Below are 26,122 nucleotides of genomic sequence, written 5' to 3'. Positions count from 1 at the left end.
TATTGTTGGTCTTACAGTGTTTAATCATATGGAAGTATGCTTCCTAGTTGGTATGCAGAGTAGTCTGGGGAAGAACTCCAGGGAAAAATGCAGCAGGTGTTGTCCTTGCACTGTTTTGGTAAAACTTTTTTTAAAAACCAAAACCAACAAACACATCCAGTGCTCTGTCTCCCCCTCAGAAACATCCACTCTGGAGCCAGGGGCTCTGTTGGCATCTCTAGGCTGCCAGGATTTGAAACTTCTGCAGATGATCTGCTGCTGTAAAAGGAAAGGAAGTTTCTTGGTCCTGTACCATAGCTTTACTCTGGTACAAAACCAGAATAAGCACTTAGTAGATTTAGAAAAATTATGTATTGAACTATGTTTCATTAATTTTCAATATATTCAGGGTTACCGTCAGATGATCTAGATTTAGTAACTGTGTGAAAGATATTTAATATATCCATAAAACCTCACATTTACATTCAGCCTGCTAAACAGGATCTTACTGAATATATAAAATATCTTAATAAAACTCCTGAAATAAAAAGACATAATTCCAAGTATGTAGGCTTTTTCTGGTAAAGTGTATGCTCAATTTTTAGATAAAATTGGACTATAGATGTGTTAGAATATATGGGAACATCATAATGATTTTTTTTTCCATGTCTTGGAAAGGTAATTTGGAGGTGTAGGATTTCTTGTTTTATTCGGTGGAGTCTGAGGAGATTGTAATCACCGAGGGAAGTGCTGGAAGCCCTCATTACTAAGGTTCAAAAGTATGAAGTGGGGAAATATATTACAAACAACTATCTTCAACACAGATGTAGATCTCTCGAGCCAGGTGATAAATACAGAGTAAGGTTTTATGCTTTAATAGTATATCACAAAATACTGATATCAGTTACACATGCATTTGCTGTGCAGATTTCTATTTTCCCTATTCCTGAGCTGCACACACCTTTGGAAACTGGAGCGTTTATAAGGTAATATGGGGACTAATTTATACAAACACTTTAACAAATTTAGGCAGCACCTTGCAAGAGCTTGAAAGGCTCCAGAGGCAGAGGATGAGAATGCAAGAGGAAATACTTAGAGCAATGGAAAATGTGTGCAGCAGTGAAGGGAATAATAGAGGTTGTAAAAATGCAATAATTGCAATTTGTGTTACAGTAGAATGTGAGCCAGCATATAATTCTACTTAGGTTTTTTTATCTTCACTGATCTAAAAAGACTTTTGTATTAAAGATGTTTCTTTTTTGTAAATAGATCTAAAAGGTGATCATCCTAACTTCACTTATGTCAGTTGTAGGGTTCAATAGCCATTCATTCCTAATGGTGTTCTCCAAAGGATAATAAAAAATAAAGGAACTATTACCAGATACAGAATATAGTTCTCAGCTTTCTTTAAAATTATTTTTTTGTTTTGTTTCAGCACTCAGGGTCTTGTAGTTCTTTTGCAAGACCTTTAATGATCTGATTTCCACCTGTCAAGGTGTTGATACTGTTTGTTTCTTCTTTTGTTGACTGCAAACTTCTTCATGTGTCTCCAGAGACTTTGAAGCAAGAGCAGTTAGCCTGTACATAGTTTAGGAGTCAGGACATTTTTCTTACTTTTCTCATGCTGCCAGAAGACATCCTTCCACAGTAAAGATTAGGTTAAGAAAATAATTCTGCACCTGCCTCCAGAATTAGCTGATTGCAAACTGAGTTGTTCTAACCAGTTTAATTTGCTGAATTACAAAAAGTCCACTAGGAATTGCTTTAAGTTTTCTTTTTCTTTTTCAACAGAAACAAACACTTGATGGTGAAACACCTCTGCCCTCAACTTAGCAGGAAATAGAGTACAACATATTTTACCCATCCATTTTAGCCATTCATCATTAAATAAAATTGCCAAACTGCATGACACAGTGCAGGAGATTATCCTTCCCCAGCTAATCCAAATTTCTTTTTTTTTTTTTTACTTTTTTCCTTTTTTATCTTTTTTTTCCCTCTCTTTTTCTCTTTTTTCTCCATTTCCCCCATCAAAAACATGGATTCCATCTAGCCCTCCTGCCGTTCCGTGAGGGATTTCTTTCCAATGAGGAATTTATACCTGGTTTTATTCTTCCACTGATATTTCAGAAAATGAAATCTCAGGAGAAAAAAAAAACAACCACATTTCAGACAATTTAAGATTGTAAAACTGTTGCAGATTTTTAATGTGGTATTCAGAAGTTACTTATGTAATATCTAATATGCTAAATAAGCTTATCTTTGTGCCATTATGTTTAGCTGTGCAGGTTTAATGTCAGTAGCATTAACAGGTGACAAATAAGTGGAACTGTAAAAAAATTTCTTCATAGCATATTTGTCCAGTGTGGAGATTTGCCTAAATGCTCACTGTAATATATTTGTTATTGACACTTAGAAACTGTGATAAGCACTAAGATGCATGGCATTTTTTCCAGTTTTTGAAATAGTGATACAATGCAACACTAAAGGAGTGATACTCTGTTATCCATCCTCTGTTTTTTCACTTACTTTAACTTAATTTCAGTTACAGCATTGTTGGCTATGCATTTCCAAGTGCAAAACCCTGCAATTTTCGTAATGAATCTGAAAATAAGGAAGTATTTTAATCAAATATTATGAAGATTATTTGAAATAAAACTTTGCTTTAAATGGTCATTGCTTGGAGAAGAAAAAAAGCTTTTACCTCTTGGCGAATCTGAATTCAATACTAAAGAAACAAAAAGAACTTCCAGTTTCAACGATGGAGGATGTTTGAACAAGAAATGTAATACAGGAAACCAAAAGTAGCAACATTTGTGCCAATGAATCCGGTTCCATTTATGCGACTTTTGTATGTAGGCACACACACCCTTTTTTGCTGAGCTTTAGTTAGGTTTTAAGCACTTAAAGGAAAAGCCAGAAGCAGAGAAACAGTGTGCAGGCTTTGTTCTTACTCTCTCATTAAGCAGAACTATTGGCCAGGATATTACATGATGGACCATGTTTTCCCTTCCATTTGGAGAGGTTAACATCACTAGCACAGTTCAAAATTTAAACCATTTCTGGTCCAAGTGAGCTAATTCTGTAGCAGCACCTAAAGCAGTACTTACAAAAAGGCGACATTGTGCTGAACATGGTTTTATAATTGTGTTGTACACACTCTTCAATACCGTTAAGTACTAGTTACTTCTGGTTTTGAAGATGTGCAGTGGATGAATGATATTTCTCTATCTTCATAGATTGGGGAAGCGGATCTGTTGGCTGTTCTGATAACTGCTTGGTGAAAACATTAGATACCCTTCTTTTTCAGGGCTGGCTGGTCTGTTTGGAGTGATTTGTTATAGGATCAGATTACTTTTGATGTAATGTTACTGTGTTACAGACCATTAACAATCTATATTTTGCTCAGATCATTTGTCTCATTTCAAAATCTTGGTGGGATAAGGATAGCTTTGTGTTTGCTGCCTTTACTTGGGGCGGTGGTATCATTGTATCATACTTCATTATCACTCTAATTCTGGAGGGTATTTTTAACAGTTCTTTTAACATGTATGTTTTTAACAAATAGAAGAATAGTTTTGAATTCCCAAGTCCTCTGTTAAGGAAAAAAAATCGCTTATAGCTTAGGTATTTATTATAAAATCGTATCATAGAATGGTTTGGGTTGGAAGGGACCTCAAAGATCATCTAGTTCCAACCCCCCTGCCCTGGGCAGGGACACCTCCCACCAGAGCAGGTTGCTCAAAGTCCCATCCAGCCTGGCCTTGAACACTTCCAGGGATGGGGCATCCACAGCTTCTCTGGGCAACCTGTTCCAGCATCTCACCATCCCCAGAGTGAAAAAGTTCTTCCTAACATCTAATCTAAATCTCCCCTCCCTCACTTTGAAACTGTTACCCCTCATTCTATTGCTACGTTCCCTGATAAAGAGTCCTTCACAATCTTTCCTGTAGGCCCCCTTTAGGTACTGGAAGGCTGCTGTAAGGTCTTCCCAGAGCCTTTTCTTCTCCAGGCTGAACAACCCCAACTCTCTCAGCCACTCTTCACAGGAGAGGTGCTTCAGCCCTCCCTTTGACTGGGCAACCTGTTCCAGCATCTCACCATCCCCAGAGTGAAAAAGTTCTTCCTAACATCTAATCTAAATCTCCCCTCCCTCACTTTGAAACTGTTACCCCTCATTCTATTGCTACGTTCCCTGATAAAGAGTCCTTCACAATCTTTCCTGTAGGCCCCCTTTAGGTACTGGAAGGCTGCTGTAAGGTCTTCCCAGAGCCTTTTCTTCTCCAGGCTGAACAACCCCAACTCTCTCAGCCACTCTTCACAGGAGAGGTGCTTCAGCCCTCCCTTTGAGGCCTTCCTCTGGACTTACTCCAACAGGTCCACGTCCTTCTTATGTTGGGGGCCCCAGAGCTGGACACAGTAGTCCAGGTGAGGTCTCACCAGAGTGGAGTAGAGGGGCAGAATCACCTCCCTTGACCTGCTGGCCACGCTCCTTTTGATGCAGCCCAGCATACAGTTGGCTTTCTGGGCAGCAAGGGCATATTGCCAGCTCATGTTGAGGTTCTCATTCACCAATACCCCCAAGTCCTTCTCCTCAGGGCTGCTCTCAATACATTCTGTGCACAGCCTGTATGTGTGCCTGGGATTTCCCTCACCCAGGTGCAGGACCTTGCACTTGGCTTTGTTGAGCTTCATGAAGTACACGTGGGCCCATCTCTCAAGCCTCTCCAGGTCCCTCTGGATGGCATCCCTTCCTTCCAACATGTCGACCGCACCACAGAGCTTGGTGTTGTCAGCAAACGTGCTGAGAGTGCACTCAGTCCTAATATCCATGAAGCCAACAAAGATGTTAAACAGCAGTGGTCCCAGTATCTTCCTTTAGATAATTTGCCAATAGTGGAAAAAGCCACATTTTTAAAAAGCTCCATGCCTTTGCATGCTGCAAAGCCTCTCTCCCCTATTTTATTAGGAAAGCCTAACAACCATCATAGATCGTGAGACCAATTTAAGATTGTCATCTGGTCATTGTCAGAACAATCCCATTTACTCTCCTGCCCCAAATGTCTCCCTGGTTGCCTGCCTTCCTGAAGGCAATGATGCTTCGCGGTCATACTTTGCTTTGTTTTCCCTTTCCCTTTTGTTTTAGTTCACACATGATTGCAGTTTGTCCATCAGAGCCTTCCTGCTGGGCCTGGGTGGAATTGAGAATGTCAATTCAAATGTGGGGCTGTTGAGGCAATATAATGTCAGTCATAGAACCCCTACCCCAACGAGAATTCTATGGGAATCATAATTTATGTGGAAACTCTTTATTTCAGGGAAAGAAATCTTTCCTTCCCTGTCATTATGCCTGAATGTTCCTGGGATGTGCGTTCCTGAATGGATTGTCCTACCTCTTTTAGACGGGAGGGACTGGAGGACTTGAATTGGATTTGTTTCTCTCAGTGAGCAGAAGCAAGAAGGCAACTCATGGGAATTCTAGGAAATTTTAATTATTTCTTTTCCTGTTTTTCACAACAAGTTTTGTATTCTCATTGTGTAAATTAGCTGAGTAGTTTTCAACAAAGGAGAACAAAAGACAACTCATTAACTCTACGTTGTATCAACTGTGCATTGAATGTTTACAAGAAAAGAAATGATATAAAAGATCTAATATAAACAGATCATTTTTCTGAAACCTTTCAGTATATCCCAAAGAACCATCTGTCAGATTAGAAATGAAAAAAAAAAGGAAATTTTTTTTTGACTTTTCATATAGTTTGATGAAGCTAATGGAAAGTTTGCTTCAGCCCTAATTATAATGAAATTACCATCTTCGGTTCTTTATTTAATTACATTCTGCACCTTTCCTGGTTGTTTTCATTGAGGTTTGTGGTTTGAGGGTTGTCCAGCCTGGCAATTTTTTTGTGTGTTATTTGCAAATAAGTTGGAGGGAGGATGGGGGGGGAACTTTGTCAATCACAGCTTAATTTAAAAGGAATTCAAATGGAAATGCAGCTAATTTTATATAATGCTAGCCTGAACTGGCATATTATTGCGCTCAAAATTCTCGAGCAGCTCTTTTCAAGCCATCTCTTTTCTGACCTTTTTTTTTCCTCTCTTGCTTTCTCTTTCCTTAAAGCATAAACTTTCTATCAAGCTTTTTGTGTCCTCACTTTAAAGTGTTACTGGTATGAAGTCCAGGCTTGGCATGCATGAAAGAACATCCAAACTCAGAAGATGAAATCGAACTCGTGTCTGAAAATTATTTTTCTCTTCTGATAATCTTGCTGATTATCTAGCTCAGAACTAGACAATAGTTCATTGGGAGCACTTTTCTTACTAGGTTGCAGGGAAGTTAGCTCCTTGAATGAGACTTTTTAATGGAGCTTCTCCATGATGTTGTATATAGTCTAGGTTAGCAGAACTGCTTTGCTTTGTTTACATTTCTCATTTTAAGTGCATCTTCTATGTAAGAGTTATTCAAATTAAGTAGACTATGCAGGAGCACAGAACTACTGGTAGAATAAACTGAAAAGTATGCAACTAGTTATGTAAGGAAGTCCAAATTGGTGTTATTTCCTTTAGCTTCCCTCTGAGACTGTGTGTCCTTGCTTACTATGTATGAAGAAGTTGTGGTTGTTTGAAGATTTGGTTCTGTAAATTTTTCTTTATCCGCTTGCAGTTTTGTCTTCTGAAGTAGTGAAGCGCCATGCTGTTTCTTTTTTTCTGCCTGTATTTCATATTTCTCAAAATGCATTGGATAAGCAGTATTGTAAAGCCTTTCTATACTAGTGACTGTACAGTGATTCCAAGTTCTTTCACAAGTTATTTCATTTCTGCTTTCCATTAAAACAGAAAATTATGTGTAGCTCTGGGAGTTGTTAGCCTTTGGACATCTGCCTTTCTTTGAGGGGAAATACGTAACTGAAACAGCCCAGAATAAAGAAAACTGCCTACGGGTGCTGTTTCTTATTATTCTTTTAGTGAAATAACTTAAAATAGGTAGTAGAAGGATTAGATCACTTAATTCATTATTTTAATTTAAATTCAACTGTTGATGATATTGAAAACCAAAGCTTAGATATAATTATCTTAGAGCACTGTATATGTTCTCTGCCAATTATTTTAAACTGCAGATGATTAAAGATAAGAGGCTGTAGAAATAACTCTTGTCCAGAAACTTGGAGACAGACATTATCTAAAAAAAATCAATTTGGGAATTCTTGAAATATGTGAAAAACTTAGAGTTCAGTATTATTTTAAGATGATGCCATGCATGAAGCCATATTTTATGTTTTTTTAGTGTTTTTGAATTCTTACTACCCTATTGCAGACCTGGAGAATGTAACTGATGTGTAATTTGAATGAATTTACTCTGTTTTGAAATAGTGTTCAGCATTTACAGTTCCAATAAGCTGGAGGCTAAGTTTGCATGTTGTCCTTATAGCTGTACAGTGCACTGCAGTCAATATATATGGACATAGCATGTTCATTTCCCAGATTTTTTTTTATATTCTCCTTATGTACATATAACATTTGATCTCATTTGATCTACTTCATTTCCTTTAGTAAATAATGTCTGGAAGAGAGAATTAGAAAAAAAGGAACTGTTTGTCTTAAATAAGTATGTTTTGCTTCTAACCAAAATCATTGTATTGAACTGTATAGCTTATGCTGTATTCTTCTAATACACCAAACACAAGAACTCTAGATTTAAAGATTTCAGTTTTTCAAAAAGAAATGTTCAGGATTTAGAAGTGGTTTAAGTACATAACTGGTGTTCTTTTTTTAGTGAAGTAAGAATAATATTGACATAAGCACAGATCTCACTTAAAAATTGCAAGTACAATAACTGAGATAGGTTTATACAACAGATCTTCAGCCTGGATCGCCTTTAGAAAAAGAATTTATATTATGCATATAAAAAGATGTGTGGTAAATCTCTTCATTCAGATATTATTGTAGTTCAGATGCTGGAAACCACTTACATTGGAATGATGTTGGGAGAATACCTGTGGAATTCAGCTAAGGATTGTGAATTTTTAGTACTTTTCAGTCAGTACTAAAATACTGTAAAATATTTAACAACTTAAGCAGCCCAGTTAAATTTCTAGGAGAACTCTGTGAGTTTTTTCCATTGCCATTTGAGTGCAGCATTTCTAGCAGATACCTCATTTTTGTATCCATCTTCACTGTCATTGGGTGGGCAGGGATTGCTGCAGTGTTGGTGGCCACAGGGGCTTTCAGTGCACCAAATATATCTGGTTACCTGCTCCTCTCATAATTTTCCACAGTGGAAACAGAGTTTGAGGTGCTTTGTGCTGTTGTCACCCTTTACTTGCATACTGCCTGCCTGTGGCCTCCTGTCTGGTTGATTCTCCTTGCAGAGAATCTAACTCAGGAGTGTATATAGTCCCACGAGTGATATGTCTGAATGACCTAATTTAGCTACAAACTCGTGAACATTTATTGTAATGTGCTTCTCTAGAGAAATAAATCTTAGCACCTTGAAAATTGCAGTAGTCCACCTTATTCTCAAGAGGCTGAAAATCACCCAGAAGGCTTTTTCAATCTCTCATTCCTGTGCCAAGTAATTGAGAGAATGATAACCAACAATCTCCATTAACACATGTCATCTGTGAACATCTCAAATGCCCCACAATCAGGGTTCAAACTAGGGCAGAGCTCACAGATGAGCTCAGGAGCAGAAGGTCCAAGATACAAGCCAAGTCTTCATTCTAACACAGCCTTTTTTCTTTTCTCCCTTTTTTTTTTTTTTTGGTAAGTTTTAAGAGCAGACCTAGTTTCAAAAGTGAATTAGGCTGATCTGAATGAAGGACTATGTACTGAATGAGTATGTCTACACTTCTTTTAATTCCAGCTAGTTCTCTTGAGTATTTATGTGTTTACATACGGAGAAGCCATTTGTTTTGGGAGTGGGTGGCACCTAAAATGTGCTACTGAAAGAGATTTTTTTCAAGTGGAAGAAGAATACAGGGGCCCCTTAGTTCAATCTTAAAATAGATTTATTAAAAATTATGGTACAGTACTGTATTTCTCACTGTTCGCAATAACATGCAGAGAAATAATAAAATGAATAGAAAAGTAAGATATGTTCCATAAGCAATAGCCTAAATTCATATAAAAATTAATCAGTAAGTATAACTGCAACAAGCATAGCACTTAACTGGAGCTATAGCTGTGATATAAAACGGCCTATATAATGTATCAGAGAGAAACTCAAAGTAATTATTTCAAACCCAGTTCCTCAAGAACTGCATAATAAATGCATGTGGCTTTGGAATCCAGCACAGCTCGTGAGTCAGTAAAAGCTCTCATACTGCCAACGAAAGAGCTCAATTTCAGTCTCTGTTTCTTCTGCCCAGATAAGTAAGTGGCTATTCCCATAAAAGTCTCCTTTTTTCCCCTCTTTTTAATATGATACACCTATGTTCAGGACCGTAAAAGCTAGGTGGCTTCCAGGCTTTTCTGAAAGAACTCAGAACAGTTTAACATCTTGGAAGGAAATAAAGGCTTAAATCTCTGGCCCTTAAACTGTGTTCCAACAGAAAGTGAAAGAGTGTTAATTTTACAGTGCAATAACAAGTGAAGATTTTTTGGAGGATTTGGTTTTCGGTTGTGGGTTGTTTTTTCTTTTTCTGAAAAGGGGGCAAATTTCTCAACCTATCCACAAGGCCTTCAGCAAACGACACAGTTAAAATTACAGAGTGTTAATCAGAGCTATCCGCATACAGTTATTCATGTATATGTGAGTAAGTTTTAAGTCCTTAATGTGGAATTAAAATAAGTAATGACTAGTACAAGATTGTCCTGAGGAAAAACATAACAGGAGCATGGTATGGGTGAAAAAAAAATGAGTGACACTGATAAGGATTCAGTGGTGAAATATACATGAATGAAGAGTTCGTGATGTTGGGTTTTTTTCTGTACAGCTTTCAATTTTGGTGTTTTTTTCTGTTTAATACTTCTGATTTCTGAAGATTTCTGTCTGGCTCTGAAGTAGCCAGAAAGCTGTCTTCCTTCAGCAGCCTACTGTTGCAGTAACACAATTACGTGTATTTTCTTAGTAATTTTTCATGGCTAAGTCTTCTTTTCACCGGCTTAGTAGGATTAATGAATGCTTAGGCATTAATCTTCAGCGTAAGTCTGATATAGGCAAGGTGATCTATTCTGAATGTATTATCACTAATTTCAGATTTCAATTAAAGACATTTTTTTCTATATAGATCAGAATACTGAAATCACAGATTCTAGTTACAAGGTAGAGAATGCCCTTTCACCTGTTTTGCATGGTATCAAGGAAAGCAACCTTATCTCTAAGGTTTTTGCTTGGCTCTTTTTTTCCTCTCATTATTTTTTTTTATAATCATCCTCTTTAGGCTGTAAATGTGCATGCTTCTGATAAATCAAGAAGTAACAGTTCAATTTAAGGTCCTGCTTCAAGTCACTGAAGCTGCTTTCTCTCTTCATGGATTCACGGAATTGTCAGAGTTGGAAGGGACCTCTAGAGATCATCTGGTCCAACTCCCCTGCTAAAGCAGGATTGTCTGGAGCGCATGACTCAGGACTGCATCCAGGCAGGTCTTGAAAATCTCCAGGGAAGGGGAGATTCCTTTTGGCCTTTTGGATATATTCTAGTGTACATACTGACACATGACGAACTTTGTAAGAGTCTTAAGTCCTCTTCCAAACCATGTCCTCTATTTGCTGTTTTGTAACATAACTCTACATTTTCATTTGCACTAAGAGTTTTGAAATATTTTCAACTACATCATTTTGAAGTAGTGAAGCACATACATGGTATCTGGCATTTATTCTCAGTGTTAAGTCTTGGGCTTTTCTTTTTCCTTATGTCCATTCTCTTCCTCTATGTTCAGCACTTCTTGAAGCCTTGTTTTCTCTCCCAGAGTCACTGGTGCAGTAGTGACTTAGGTGATGATACACATTGTGGCAAAAAACCCAAGCGAGCCTCATTCAGATAAGTGGTGTCCAGAGCAAGTGATTTCTATGACGTGTCACTTTGAAAATGAAGAACGAAGATTTGTACAAATGCAGAAAGGGCTGCCTGTTAAATTTAGAGAGCAGTCCACAATACTGTAGCTTGATCAGAGAGTAAAAACTATTTTGTCATCTGTAGTATACCTAACACAGTGACTTGTTAGAATTAGTGTAATCTGAAATACAGTAATTTTATTTAAAATGTTTCTGAAATGACTTTTAGGTTATACTGAGTTCCTTGTTTCTTACTCGGTCGTATTTTTGTGTATGATGTTAGCATGTGACTATATAACCAAATTGACAATGCTTATGTCTTGAGGATCAGCTGAATGGAATATTTATCATCTTTTTGGCAAGCAGCCTTGTGGTTTTCTTATTTAGAGCTAAGTAAACCTGTTTGCTTAGTATGAAAAAGTAAAAATTTAATTTGTGCGGTATTGTTGTCAGAGTTTTAAGTAAGTATTAAGATGGGAATTGTAATGGTGACGTTGCTTTTGTTTTGGTGTTTTGATTTCAGCCTTCTTAGAAAGGCGATCTAAAGGCAATGAAAGCAGGAATGGGAAAAAGAAGATTTCTTCTCATTCATAAATTATCTTTTCATCTGTCAGCCTGCTTCCTGGTTTCTTTTCTGCAGTTATTAACCTCACCAGCTTCTTCAGTTTCAGCTTTTCTTGTGCAGCCTGACTGAGACAACATACTTCAGGGATTACCAAATATAGTCCACAGTCAAATCCAATCCCCAGTATTCTGCAAAAGCAATTTACGATTTAATTATGAAAGTGTGGAATGCATAGGCATGCCCAGCTTCTTCTGTTGTCTAGAAACCATTAAGCGTCTCCTCCATCATTATGTAGGTTATGAGGAGCGGCTGTCTTCTGCTTTGTTTGATGCCATTGGTGTATGCCTCACAAGCTCATGGCAAGCTGCCACTCTGATGCTTTGGATGAGTAATTTGGTTTCCCCCAGAGCACTGGTTCTGCTTGTTGCTTGTTTGAACATCTTTATTTACTCAAGTTGGAAGGAAAGACCAGCATTAATTGAGGCAAGGCCTCTTGATGAAGAGAAAAGGGCCATTACACCATCTGTCTTCATGGTTTTTGGGGGTACAAACCCCTAGCAATCTTTGGGGTTGGACAGTCAAGTTTCCTTGCTGGTGTGGGTACTGTTGGTACATCACTTGAACATCAGAAACTGAAACTGGACTTACCTGTAATGAGGTGCTGAGAGGGTTGTACATGCAAACCGTCAATATGGTGTTGTCTTATCATGAAAAATAATAACAAAAAAGTCTATATGCTTAGGGTTGTGTTTCTCAATTATTTTTATTAAATGGTAATTTATTTACCTTACCCACTGAATCTCTGGATAAAAGTGGGGAGACCAGTATAGCAGCATCAGTTTCTTTCTTCTAAAATACTAGGAATGTTTTTAATATTTCTCTCGGTTTCAGAGTATATAGCTTCCCTTTTATAATTTTAATTCTAGGACAGTAGGAAATAGTCTTAAAGATGTTGTTTTCTTTCCATCTCTCCCTTCTTGTTGCTGGTTTTTTTTTGTTTTGTTTTTTTTTTTTTGGTGACACATGCAACATGAAATTGCACTCAGTAACTGTAGTTGTTGTACTTGAAGGCCACAGTATGCACACTAAGCCTCACAGAAGGATTGCAGGGCATTTTTAACATACAAAACCTGTAATTAGGCAACACAGCCTATCATCATTCATCAAATATATACGGTGGTTAGATTTCCAGTATGGTTTTATGCCAGGGCAAGCAGGGAGAACAACAAAACTTCCAGATCGATGGAATTTACTTACTTTGTCTGCTTCATGTAGGGATTGTGACTTCTGCCAGTGCTCATTTAGTACAGACTACAGGAGTTATTCTCCTTTAGATTTCAATAGAGGGAAGATGAGGCTGCTAAATGGTTTAAAAGCTAGGGAATTCCTTTTTGTTATTCCCTCTTTTTATTTTTATCCTCATTTCTTTCTTGCCATGGAAGTATTAGTGTCAGACCAAAAATGTTGCCATTGATCCCGTCAGTCATAGAAGTGAAGAAGGTTGGGTACATTTTGAGGTTGATAACAATTAAGCAATTATTTTATTATTTTTTTCTTTGTGGATTCCCGTTAAAATAACAAGCAGTGACGTCTCTGAAAGCATTGAGATGCCAATTACAAATGTGTACTTGACTTAATTTGATGATGATGCTTATCAAACCTTTGGTCTTTATTGGGTCAGAATGTGATTTTTGATTGCACCTGGAGAGGAATAACCCCACACACCAGTACAGGTTGGGGGCTGACCTGCTGGAGAGCAGCTCCGTGGAAAAAGACCTGGGGGTCTTGGTGGACAACAGGATGACCATGAGCCAGCAATGTGCCCTTGTGGCCAAGAAGGCCAATGGCATCCTGGGGTGCAGCAAGAAGAGTGTGGCCAGCAGGTTGAGGGAGGTTATCCTGCCCTGGTGAGGCCTCATCTGGAGTGCTGTGTCCAGTTCTGGACTCCCTGCTTCAAGAAGGACAGGCAACTACTGGGGAGGGTGCATCAAAGGGCTATGAAGATGATTAGGGGACTGGAACATCTCTCTTACGAGGAAAGGCTGAGGGACTTGTGTCTTTTCTCTGGCTTCTCAGTCAGAGAAGGTTGAGGGGGGATTTGATCAGTGCTTGTAAGTATTTCAAGGGTGGGTGGCAAGAGGAAGGGGCCAGTCTTTTTTCAGGGGTGCCCAGTGACAGTACAAGAGGTAACGGGCACAAACATGAAGGTAGAAAGTTCCATCTAAACATGAGGAGGAATTTCTTTACTTTGAGGGTGGCAGAGCACTGGAACAGGCTGCCCAGAGAGGTGGTGGAGTTTCCGTCTCTGGAGACGTTCAAAACGCGTTTGGACATGTTCCTGTGCAACCTGCTCTAGGTGAACCTGCTCTGGCAGCGGGTTTGGACTAGATGGTCTCCAGAGACCCCTTCCAACCCCTATCATTCTATGATTCCGTTTCCTCCTCAAGAGCCTGCATTTTAACAAACTTAGTTAACTTTTTTCCTCACTAACATGTTTTCCAAACGGCATGCATACAGCCTGGTTGTCAGAGCTGAAGCAGTAGCTGTGACACTCCCAGTGTGCCTGTGGCACTGTGGTGCGGGAGGCTGACACAGCTTCTGCAGAGCCACAGGAAAAGCCTCCTGTTCTTATCCAAACTGTTTTGTTCGTTATGTGGTTTTTTTCCTCCATTATACTTGAGTCATGTGCTAACTCTCAGGAGGAAACACTGCAAACATTTCTGGCTTTTTGGTGCTTAAATTGAAAAGAGGGTGACCTACAAAGAGCTGACCTCAAACTGGTATCTTACTTTTTTGCCTTACAGGGTGGAATGATTTTACTGCTCCATGGTTAGCAGTTTGTTAAAGGTAAATGTGATTGCTGATCCAAATTTGCCTTTCCTGGTGCTGAATTACAGGGGCCTCTGAATATACTGGTAGCTATTACAGAGCCCCTATCTAAGGAAGACTTTTCTGTATTGTCAGAACCTGAATTTTGAAAAAAATGAGGAAGACTATTTGCAATTTTTGATCAAAGAAGAAAAGGACTGATTACTGCATGGAAAAATCTCATGGTGGAATATCCTATTTTCTAAGATTTTGTTGTTGTTATTAATTTAGAATAGTTTGATATGCAGCAGTTTATTTAATAGTTAAAGCAACTAGTGTGCTATAAGAGGAAATTACTGAAAGGAAACAGGGGAAACAGCACTGAAATCTTCTGGAAATCATGAGTTCTGGGGTTCCTTTTTGCTCTGCCAGAAACAAGAGAAAATTTGGCATTTTCTTTGAACTGTGAATTTCCTAGCTTTCACTAAGTGATTTTTATTATTTTATTATACAGTTAAAAATTTGACCATAAAATTTAGATTTTTATTATAAGGGAAATTCCATACTATGTCCCATAACTATACAGTTAGCATGGATTGTTAACGGTCCCCTCTATCTGCTCAGTATTGACCCTTTTAGCTAAATCTGTCATTTAACTCAGTCATTTGAAAATGGTTATTAGTTACAGCATCAAAATAATAGCGTGACGTGCACCAGCATACAAGGGAGGTGGCACAGCCCTGTCCTTACCACATATTCTCCAACTTTCCAGCCTTTCAACCTTTTACCCTCTTTTGATAGCATTGCTAAGTAGGACTTCTGATCATGCCAATTAAGGGAGCGTCTCGTCCTGCACAAGTTTCTGTGCTGCTTTGTGTGTTAGGCTGCAGGGGTTGTTTGAGGACGGCCGTGGTGGCATACCTACATGCACAGACTGCCGGGTGCTGACTGTGGCTCGGGCTCTCTGGGCACTGACCACCGTCGCACATCAGGGTGACTGTGGAGCTGTGGTCATTTTGCAGACAATTTAGTGATCTGCGCTTCCAAATAAGGTGTTGGGTGACTGCAAAACTAGCGTATAGCTTCTTCTATTTCCTCCCCCAAGCTGTGCTCTCTTTAATTTGATTAATGATGTCCTACCCTACCTATAAACATGCAGAAGTGTTCCAGGTCTGAGATGTGTTCTGTAGGTGGAGTGATTATGTGAAATCAAACTACAGTAATATCCAGTGAGGCTAAGTATTATTCACTTTTAATCCAATTTGTGGTTCATTTTAGGCCAGAAGTCTGAATCAAAATACTTATCTATCCTGTCTGAAAAGCTAGTTAGGGTCATACCTCATACAAGAGAGATATCGAGGTGCTGGAGCGAGTGCAGAGGAGGGCAACGAAACTAGTGAAGGGCCTGGAAGACAAATCATATGAAGAGCGGCTGAAGGAGCTGGGACTGTTTAGTATGAGGAAGAGGAGGCTGAGGGGAGACCTCATCACTCTCTACAACTACTTGAAATGACACTGTAGAGAGGTTGGTGCTGGTCTCTTCTCACAGGTAATTAACGACAGAACGAGAGGGAACGGCTTCAAGCTCCAACAGGGTAGGTTTAGACTGGACATTAGGAAGGAATTTTTCACAGAAAGAATGGTCGGGCATTGGAATAGGCTGCCCAGGGAGATGGTTGAGTCACCATCCCTGGATGTGTTTAAGGACGTTTAGATGGGGTACTGAGGGATATGGTGTAGGGGAGGACTTTGTAGAGTAGGGTAGATGGTTGGACTCGATGATCCCAAGGGTCTCTTCCAACCTGAATGATTCTATGATTCTATGATTTTGATATTGAGAGGAAGTTTCAAAGCCCACTGAAGAAAACAGAAGTTTTGCTAACATCAATTAGTATTTGGTTGGGGCAATATTGCTTTGCTGACTTTTTTCAACAAAATCCTTTCTTGTTTCTTAAGGTGAATTAATTATATCTTCTGTTTCAAAGATGATGTTTGTTTACCATCTAGTTCTGTCTTAACACCAGCATTTGTGTTAACACTGTAATTCCAAATCAAAATGTTTTCTTTTTGTGTGTGTGCTAGCCACGTGCTGATTTCCAAACTAGTTGACTGTGCCTCATAGTACTTGTGATCAGGGTAGGTAAGGCCTATTAATAAGCATTTTTTCTGTGTAGCAGAATATAACACAAATAGCCTGTCTTTTCAACACCAACAGCTTCCCTAAATTAACTTGATAAATTTGTCCTGAAGACTTTCTGGGAAAATGCCTTGGGCATTTCTGGAAGAAAAAAAATAGGTAAGGGGGTAGATTTGGAAATTTGTGGCAAAGTAGAACCTGTTGACTCCAGGAGACTTGATGCACATACATCTGTATGGGGCTGTTGACTTGGTCCCTAGACTGAAAATTTCCATAGTATATTGCACAGCAGGATTAGGTGACTTGAGTATGGAAATCTTCCTGTACTAATGATGAGGATGCACAGTTTTTCTTAATAATTGCCACTTTTCTACCCATCTTACTCGGTTCTCAGAAGCTTCTTCCAGGCAGAATTGAATCAAAAGTAATTCATAAAAGCCCTTATTTTTGCTTTCCTTCGCGTAGATTTAAATCTTACCGAAAACACGGGCTTTTGTAAGCCAATAAGATTCCTGAAAACATACTACAAGCAAACAAACAAAACCCTCCAAAAACCTATTTCCCCTCGTTTGATGGATAATAGTGCATTTATAAGTACGATGTCTTATTTTGGCTAGTGTCTTGGGAGGATAATACGTTTGTGCTTTGGCAGATAAATAAGCCTTCCCAAACAGTTGTTAAAAAGAGTAATGTGACCTCTCGCTGTAGATACTGAATAGTTAGTAAGCAAAATTAATCATTTAAAAACACATATTAATTAATTTGCCATCCTTCTTTGAATAAGCTCTTCTTGACATCTGTTTTGAGCCAGCAGAAATAGAGTATATTTCTAGGAATTAGAAGATTGTACCTAGTTTATATCACTTTTTTAGGTCACACATGGCATAAAATTTTTTTTTAATTCTCCCTCAAGGCATGTTTCAAATAGTTACTCATCACCATGGTATAATATGTCTGTGGTTTCTCTAGAGAAAATAATGTTGGGTTGCTATCTTTAACTTCTTGGGGCTAAATTCATTCTTGTGTGACCCTGTTCTACTAAACAACAGCTTTTCATCTGATATAATACATTTTGCCCCCTTACTTTAGTTCTGCCAAGTCTTTACACTAGACATAAAGGGATTAGTGAAAGCACGCAGAAGAAGTAGGTGATAGGGTATCATGTAGCTTTGCATGCCTAGGGTAAGTCTGAAGCTCATTTTCAGAGTTTACTTCCAAGATATGAGGTAATTGTTTAGAAAGGCAATCTTCTTGGTTGGACAAATGCAACCATGTAAGTTAGTTGCAATTTTTGCAGAGGAAAATTCCTGCTGGAATCATTCATTATTTTGAAAGGGACCCTCCCAGTCCTCTGATATTTCTAGAAACACCGGTTTGAAATTAACTGCTTTTTCCTGTTATGTGTTAGTCAGCAGAGGGCACTCTTCTCCTTTAAAAATAAGAGAAAATATGGCTTAAAAATACAGAGACTAAATGCTTTTCTTTGCAATGCCTGGTTTTTTGTTTTATTTTGTTTTGTTTTTTTTTAACTTACCAACTATAATTGTGAAACTTGGGTAATATAATTCTGTACCGGAGGAGGACCACGAAGATGATCAGCTGGAGCACCTCTGCTCTGAAGACAGGCTGAGAGAGTTGGGGTTGTTAAGCCTGGAGAAGAGCAGGTTCCAGGGAGACCATAACAGCCTTCCACTACCTGAAGGGTGCCTACAGGAGAGATTGGGAAGGACTCTTGATCAGGGAGTGTAGCGATGATGAGGGATAATGGCTTTAAACTGGAAGAGGGGAGATTCAGATTGGACATTAGGAAGAAATTCTTTACTGTGAGGGTGGTGAGACACCAAAACAAGTTGCCCAGAGAAGCTGTGGATGCCCCATCCCTGGAAGTGTTTGAGGCCAGGCTGAATGGGGCTTTGAGCAACCTGGTCTGGTGGGAGGTGTCCCTGCCCGTGGCAGGAGGGTTGGAACTCGATGATCTTTAAGGTCTCTCCCAGCTCTCTCCATTCTGTGATTCTGTGATGATTCTGTGTAATACTTACTCTTCTGAATGGAAATGGAGATGTGTTACATGATTCCCTAAAAAGAACCTGCTGTTTGTTTCCCTGTGCCTGTCCTGTGTTCACCATATGTTCTTCTCTAGATTGTAAATGCAGTGAAGCTTGTGCAGTTGCTTTGTGTAAGCATGTTGGCTGAATTTCTGAGTTGCCTCAGTCAACAGGTTCTAACCTCTACTGTGTGAAGAGGTGAACACTGTTTTCAGTTCTAGCTATTTGAATCCATGAAGCCAAGCAAAGCTTCTATTCCTCTGATCCTTAAAAAAAATCTGTCTGCAAGACTCATTCAGGCTTTGCACAGGAGTGAGGCTCAGCAGGAGTTCATGCATCTGTATACTTCTCAAGTGAGAATTCACATAGTGAAATGACCTTTTATTTTTTTTTAACCCACTTACTGTTATATTACAATGGTTGACTGAGGTAGTGGATTCTTGTGGGATTGTGAAGTACACCAGTTATTTTGCTTGAGAATGGAATGAAAATTTCAGCATGTTGATGTTTGTATAACATTCTTTTCAAAAAAAATTCAATTGTACCAAAAAAAAAAAGTTGCCATTATTTGCAATACTGTTATCGAGCACCATTCTTCAAAAACAGATGCTACAACATGAAGTTCTTAACAGCTCTGATGCATGTAAAGTAGGAGAAGGACTATTTTAAAATTTCAATTATTTATCCTAGCTTCTTGAGGAGTCCCTATAGAGAGATTGGCGTTTGAATGTTCTGGTGTTTTATTTTTTTTAACCTCTTCTGGTTTCCAGATCCTTTCTAAAAAAATTACTCTTCTGTGAGCAAAGCAAGTGGAAGATGCTTTTTGTGGAAGGTTGTGAGGGGCCACTTTTGGTTTGTTACCATGTTGTCTAGTGGTTTGAATGCTGTTTCCTAATGTGCTTTGTCAGGCACATGCTATCAAACCGTATGCATAATGAGGAACTGTGGTAAAAAGTAAAGTATGTCCCTGACTCTGGGGTTGGCATTATTTGCTGCTCACTGCTGTTAAAAACTGCTATAAGTCTATCCCAGTTTATAGCAGCTGAATATATAGAGTTCTTTGAGTTTACCAGATGCAAGTACGCTTGCTCCCGCCTCTGTATTTACTGCATGTAAGCTCAGTGCAGTAGTTTCAGTGACACTTACCTGGACTTTCAACTGGAGTAACACTAAGAAGCAGTCCAGTGAAAGTAAGTTTTATTACTAGAAAATATTTTACACACTTGGGTTTCTCCATTATTAATTGTGAGGACTTCTTGAGGATGTAAATTGGCTAGTGACTATGTCAAAGAGAAGAAGGTTGGATTTAGTTTGATGTTCAGGTTAGCAGTATTAGAACTCAAATACTACAATTCATTTTGAACTATTTCAAAACTTCTGTAGATATCTTCCACTACTGCCCTGGGAATCTTAAGGATTTATCTGCACCAAGGTGTCGGTCTCAGAATTTTCACACCCATTTGCAAACCTCTGAAAACATGGCAGTAAAAGTAACATTTGGAAAACAAGTCAAAATGTGATGTTCTGGGACTATTTCATTTTTAAACCAAGTAGTAAAGTAACTTTGTAATCCAGTCTTCTGGATCCTTCCTTACTTACATGGCCTATATTTTACTTGTTGCTCTGTTTTCTTCAAAGTGAGATTAGGCAAAGCCTGGAAAACAAACTGAACTTGCTGAATTGATGTAATGCAGTCCTAATAAAGCAGTTAAATGTATATAAATGAATTCTGTATTTAAAGAAGTGAAAGCTGTTGTTCATAATTAGCATATAATGAGTGTACATTTTTTTTAAAAGTATTTTTGCAAAAGTGGATGTATTTGAGTGGATATTTAGGCAGAATATCTTGAGCAATTTCGGGGCAGAAAGTCTAGCTTCTAAGCAAGATAAAAACAATTATTTGGACATGAATTGTTGGAGGAGTATATGGTAGTTGGCTGATCCATAAAGAAGTTTCTGAAAATCAGCAGCAGAATTTGCCTAGCTCTGGAAAATAAAAGCGGTGTCCAGAAGGTAAAGTGGTTTCTGTTTCCCGAATCCTCAGCAGCAAAAACGACAGATTTTTACAGCACATCAGGACAGTATTCAGGACCAGTATGTAAAAATTTCAGCTAGGGTGCTACATTTATTACCAGGAGGAGATGTGAAAGTGCCTAATTTATAATCCATTGCAAATATAACATGCTGCACACACAAGAGTAAATATTAAGTGTGATGGTTTTTGGAATAGGTCTTTGCAACCCACTGTTCAATTTTTGGACATTGATGTGATCTTCCAGCTCAACTTTCTCAGCCATTTGAAGAGCATAACACCCTATGTAACCATTAACAAGAAAAGCAGTAATGCTTAAAATGATCTGACCTCATAAAAATGTTACCTACGAAAGAAAGTAGCCAAAAGTCACTTAGAATTCCTGAGGATCTGCCTGAAGAATTAGACCTAATGAAACTTTTACAAGAGAGATCCTATCATTTTTTGTTTAATGGATCTGATACAAAAATTGTGTTTTATGTCTTTTCATGGAAAAGTTTGCCTACAGAGCAACTCTTTATTTATTCTTGGTGATGTACTGCTTCTTCACAGATTTGTTGCGAATCATTAAAGGGCAGTTTAGTGATGAGAAGTCAGTGAGGGTTGTGTAAAGCTATAGTAATAATCATATTGTGTAACGTGTATGCACCATTTTTTATGTGAGGATTTGTCTCATGTTGCAAATGTTTGATCAGCCTGGTGAGAACTGTTACTGAGGTGATTCTGGAGTCCACTTCACAGGTTATCCCATCTGGGGAGAGGTTGTTGGAATATATCATGACAGGAGTACATTGAAAATTAGTGATAGTACACAGTATAGTATTTAGGCACTATATTGATGTTATTGCATGTCATTTTATGGACTAGAACTCTCTGTGTGCATGTTTATTTGCAATGAAACGGCTCTGTGTAAGTTAGTCTGAAATTCTAGTGGATTTCAGTTCACCCAGCTGAGGTTTCACCCTTTCACTGTGAAGGAATAAAGCTGTTACTCAACCTTATTTCTCCCTTTGTGCCTGCGTAGTTGTGTGTATCTTCACGTTGCAGGTGCATCCATGGTGAGGACGGTGCTGTAACAGGTTTGTGAGGCTCTGGCTGCCTTATGTGCACATACTGATTGGTAGCTGCAGCATTCTCATTCTTCAAGTGATACAATATGCATTTTTAGTTTACACATTTAAGTTCAGCCTACCAGAAACCACTGGGATTATTGCAGGTTGCTGTGGCATTGTCTTTCTGTGGTTGAGATTTTGGAATATGTAGGTAAAATAACTATGTCTTAGCACATTTTAATAAAATGTAAAACATTCTAAATTAGAAATGTGTAATGTACATTGTGGCATGATTTTTAGGCTGGAACATATAAGGCTTGTGTTCATGAACACTTACAGCTGCATCTGCATTTTAATATAATTTTTTATATATGAAAATTGTATGGTAGAATGGGCTGGGGGACCTTTAGCTATCAGTTATATTATAAACATTGTGGATCAGGAGTGATTTCAGATCTCTACTCTGAGATTTTCCGTAATTTTTTTAATGTTATAATTTTGGACATTTGCATATCTAATTCTTGAAAATGAATTTACTAAATTGACTGTCCAAGTAGGTCCCAGCTTTTAAAAAATAACTGCCGTAGAAAAATTTACTTCACGATGAGATTGTATCCGTAGTTTGGAGTAGATTCCCTGACCCTGTATGTTTATCACAAATCAGGCAACTGAAAAACATGCCGTGCTTTTTGTCCATTTTATCCTGTTTTCTTTGGGGTCCTGAATTGTCCAGGAGAAGTCAATGGGCCAGTCTTCCAACTTCCAGGATTTTGGGATGCTATGTGGGCATTCTTGCTCCATATAAAGGCTGCAGAAGAGAGAAAGCAGCATTACTGCTTTATGCCTTTTTGGTTGATTAAGCTTTTCCTCAGAGATCTGGGCAATGTTTCATTCTGGAGACTGATGCTGCTTTACAGAAAAGAGAAGACTGATTTAGTTCCTTCTATACCTGTAAAGATGAAATGGATATTTGGCACCAAGTGTTTTTTTTCCTGAGTGTATTTCGCTAACTGCTGTTGTTCGCATAGTTAACCACTGTGGTAATTCAGTAAAATATTACTTTGAGTAAATTAGTAAACCCCAGCTTAACTTAAATGTACAGAAATAGGTAAAGAAAGCAAGTAGTTTGTAGTAGTGTAATGCCAACTTACTGAAAGAAGGGAAGTCTTATGCAGATCCTAGCCACGATTAGCATAGTCCCACAGCGCCAGAGAGCAGAGTCTTAAAAATGTGAACGTTTTTCATAAGAATAATGCTGAATTGCAAGAACTTTTTCAACAGTTAGTTTTCCTCATCAGTAGACTGTGTAGGATCCAGGTATCTCCAAGTACCTTTGGGAATCCCATCATTTTCCTATTACTGCAAAAATAAATTAAAAGAAATACTTTGCCTGAAGGCTTTAATCCATTCCTTCCTCAGCCTGACGATATCAGGATGTATATCCTCGTGTGATCACTGTAGGTTGTAAAAACACATGGTAATCCATGTTTTTCGTCTATGGTGTGTTTAGGCAGATTGAACATCATATGTTCACCTTATCTGCTGAAAGATGTGTAATTCTACTATGTTTTGGTTGAATTGAGTGATAATATATAATCCTGTCTCAGAATTACCCTTTTTCCCCATTCTGGAGACAGACTGTTCTAAAACAGTTCTCTTAAAATTAAATAGCACACTTAAGTAGCATGTTATAGCAAAAATTAGATCTTCCTTGGAGCAGAGAAGAACCAACACTGAAAAACAAACAACACAAAAAAATAAATACTATTAGTAAGATAAATCACAGAATCACAAAATGATATGGGGTTGGAAGGGACCTCTGGAGATCATCTGGTCCAACCCCCCTGCCAAAGCAGGTCCTCCTAGAGCAGATTGCACAGGAGCTTGTCCGGGCAGGTTATGAATGTCTCCAGAGAAGGAGACTCCACCACCTCTCTGGGCAGCCTTTTCCAGGGCTCTGCCACTCTCAAAGTAAAGAAGTTTCTCCTCATGTTTAGGTGGAACTTCTTATATTCAAGTTTGTGCCTGTTTCCTCTTGTCATATCCCTGGGCACCACTGAGGAAAGACTGGCCCCATCCTCTTGACACCCTCCCTTTAAGTGTTTATAAGCACTGATTAGATCTCCCCTCAGTCTTCTCTAGACTAAAACAACCCTCTCCTCGTAAGGGAGATGCTCCAGGCCCCTAATCATCTTTGTAGCCCTCTGCTGAACCCTCTTCAGTGGCAGAGTGTGTCTTCAGTTCGATAGAGGAAGCTTCCTGTGCCTTGTAACAAAATAAATTTTTGGTTTTCCTTCAAACCTTTTACAGACAATTTGTACATTGGGAAACTGTGCCTGAACCATTTGGCTGTAGAAAAGCTGTGCTAAATCTGTGAAACCTGTTACTTGAAGGAAAAATTTCTTCAAGTAATCACAGAAGCATTTCACTAAAATAAAGTGATATTTTAAATGAAGTGTATTTTTTTCTCAGGGATGTGTAAAGATGTGTGAGTGTGTGTTTGTGTCTGGATAATACGGTATCATAATGCCATTTAACACTCCTGTGACTTGTGATGCACGCATAGAGGCAATTGCTAATAATCTGGCTTTTCTTTTTTAGTAGTAACTTCTGTTAGATTTGTGGTAACATTAAGAATTTTTTTTATCAATCTCTCTAAAAGGCAAATTCCTTCCCTCCTTTCCACTCTTTCAGCTACCACCAGAGTCTAAATCTGTGAAGTTGATTCACTAGGCATCATTTCAAAAGCATGTTTTATGCACTCCAAGATTGTACCTGAAAAATTAAAAATGAAAGCTTTTTGTGAGATGAGCTCAATTAAATATAAATTTCAATGTGAATGCTTCATCCATTTCATGTAAATACTGGATTGGAGTAAACATAGTCTGAAATAGGGCCCATACATATGTTTATTAATTCACTTTCTGTCATAGTACCATATTTATCACTATTTGTATTTGTTTGGATACAACATATCATCACTCATTAATAATTTACTCAGTAGTCTTATTTATTCTCCTTCATTCACTGTTTACTTTAAGTCCTTCCCAAATAAGTCAACATTATTGTTTCCTTCCTACACTATCACTAAGTTCATTCACATGAATACAGAGTTTGGAAAAATACCCATCTTAGAATATTTTGGTGTTTTACTGTCTTTTTTATCTTTATGTTGTCCAAGTGTCCCAGGTTCAGTTGCTAATGAGTGGTTCAGTTGGTAGAAAGGATGGTAGGTATTCTGTTTTAAAGTGTCTTTTAGCATGAAGGGTAAATAATATGCTGATCCATGTTGAGATCTGTATACTTTCCATTAAAAAAGTGAAGTTTTCTGTTCTTCCTCATTTCTGGAACTCCTTGTAACTGTTGCCTCATTTTTCCATTTTCACAGTGTTCTTCGTGGTACTTGATTTTTCAAATTGCAAATACACATTGGTGATATGACCAATACGAAAAATTATGCCTGTTAATAATGTTTACTGTATAGGAGCTGTCTGCAAACACAGATGACGTAAATTTTACTGTTTTGTTTGTTTTGAATTAGGCTCATGCACAGTTAGTTCGAGAAGTCGATGTAGAGAAGGTGTCAACTTTTGAGAACCCATATGTAGATGCGATAAGAAGCTTATGGAATGACCCTGGAATTCAGGAGTGTTATGATAGACGACGGGAGTATCAGTTATCAGATTCAACTAAATAGTAAGTACATGGTGGCTACAAAAAACTATATATCACTTTCTGTTTCTAACAAAGTAATTTTTATTTTTTAGCTTCTTACATTGTATGTGTGTGCATATATTTGTATGCATGTGCAGCACAAATATGCCTGAATATACACTTGCTAAACTGAATTCAGAGGATACTTTAAGGAGCAGAGTGCACCTAGTTTAGGATTATATCTGTGTTTGTGTCACAGAATGACAGCCTGTGATCATTTGAAGTCTTAAAGTAAGGTTCTAAATAGGGGTAGTTAATCACTGATGGTTTTGTTTTCTTTTGTTATACCTGTTCAAGCCCTTACTCTCCTCTGACATACAGTTACAAATGCAAGGTGGACAACAATACATTCATGTAGTATGACAGTTGTGAATACTGGGAAGTGCAATCACAGTAGACCTCTATATAATTCCTAAAAATGATAATGCCCCAGAACTCCCATTTTCCTAGGTCTTCCCCTTTCCCGTCACAGATTGCTTTTGCAGTCCTAGTGGTGAGGTGAATAGTATTAAGCAAGTGTTCTTGTGCTTTACTGAATTGCCTACTTTTATGGAAACAAAGCCTAAATTTTAAAGGACACGGCTGCCAGGAAGACAACAGAAAAGCACTTTTAGGTTAAACCCTATTTGTTATAGGTCAACAATGAAAAAGCATATGTGACTAAACTATGTCTCAGATATTACACCTTTAGTTTCTTGGGGCAGAACTGATAAAATAGCACTGTGAAGTTTAACATTGGAATCTGAAGACTGCATGAGTATTGATTCCGTGATACTCAGTTACTCTTGAGTAATGTAG

General features: G+C 38.2%; 1 protein-coding gene across 1 annotated transcript in view; it reads left to right on the top strand.

The window, feature by feature from the left end:
* Positions 1 to 26,122, top strand: part of GNAQ (guanine nucleotide binding protein (G protein), q polypeptide) — a 129,745-nt gene that overhangs the window by 66,683 nt on the left and 36,940 nt on the right. Inside the window, exon 3 of the mRNA XM_014942660.1 lies at positions 25,152 to 25,306. Within this exon, the coding sequence (XP_014798146.1) occupies positions 25,152 to 25,306 (155 nt within the window). The remainder of the gene's footprint in view (positions 1 to 25,151; positions 25,307 to 26,122) is intronic.

The sequence above is a fragment of the Calidris pugnax genome, unplaced genomic scaffold (genome assembly GCF_001431845.1).
Source record: "Calidris pugnax isolate Ruff unplaced genomic scaffold, ASM143184v1 scaffold109, whole genome shotgun sequence".
NCBI lineage: Eukaryota > Metazoa > Chordata > Aves > Charadriiformes > Scolopacidae > Calidris > Calidris pugnax.
The sequence above is the reverse complement of the archived record's forward strand: the minus strand, read 5'-3'. Positions and strand labels throughout refer to the sequence as shown.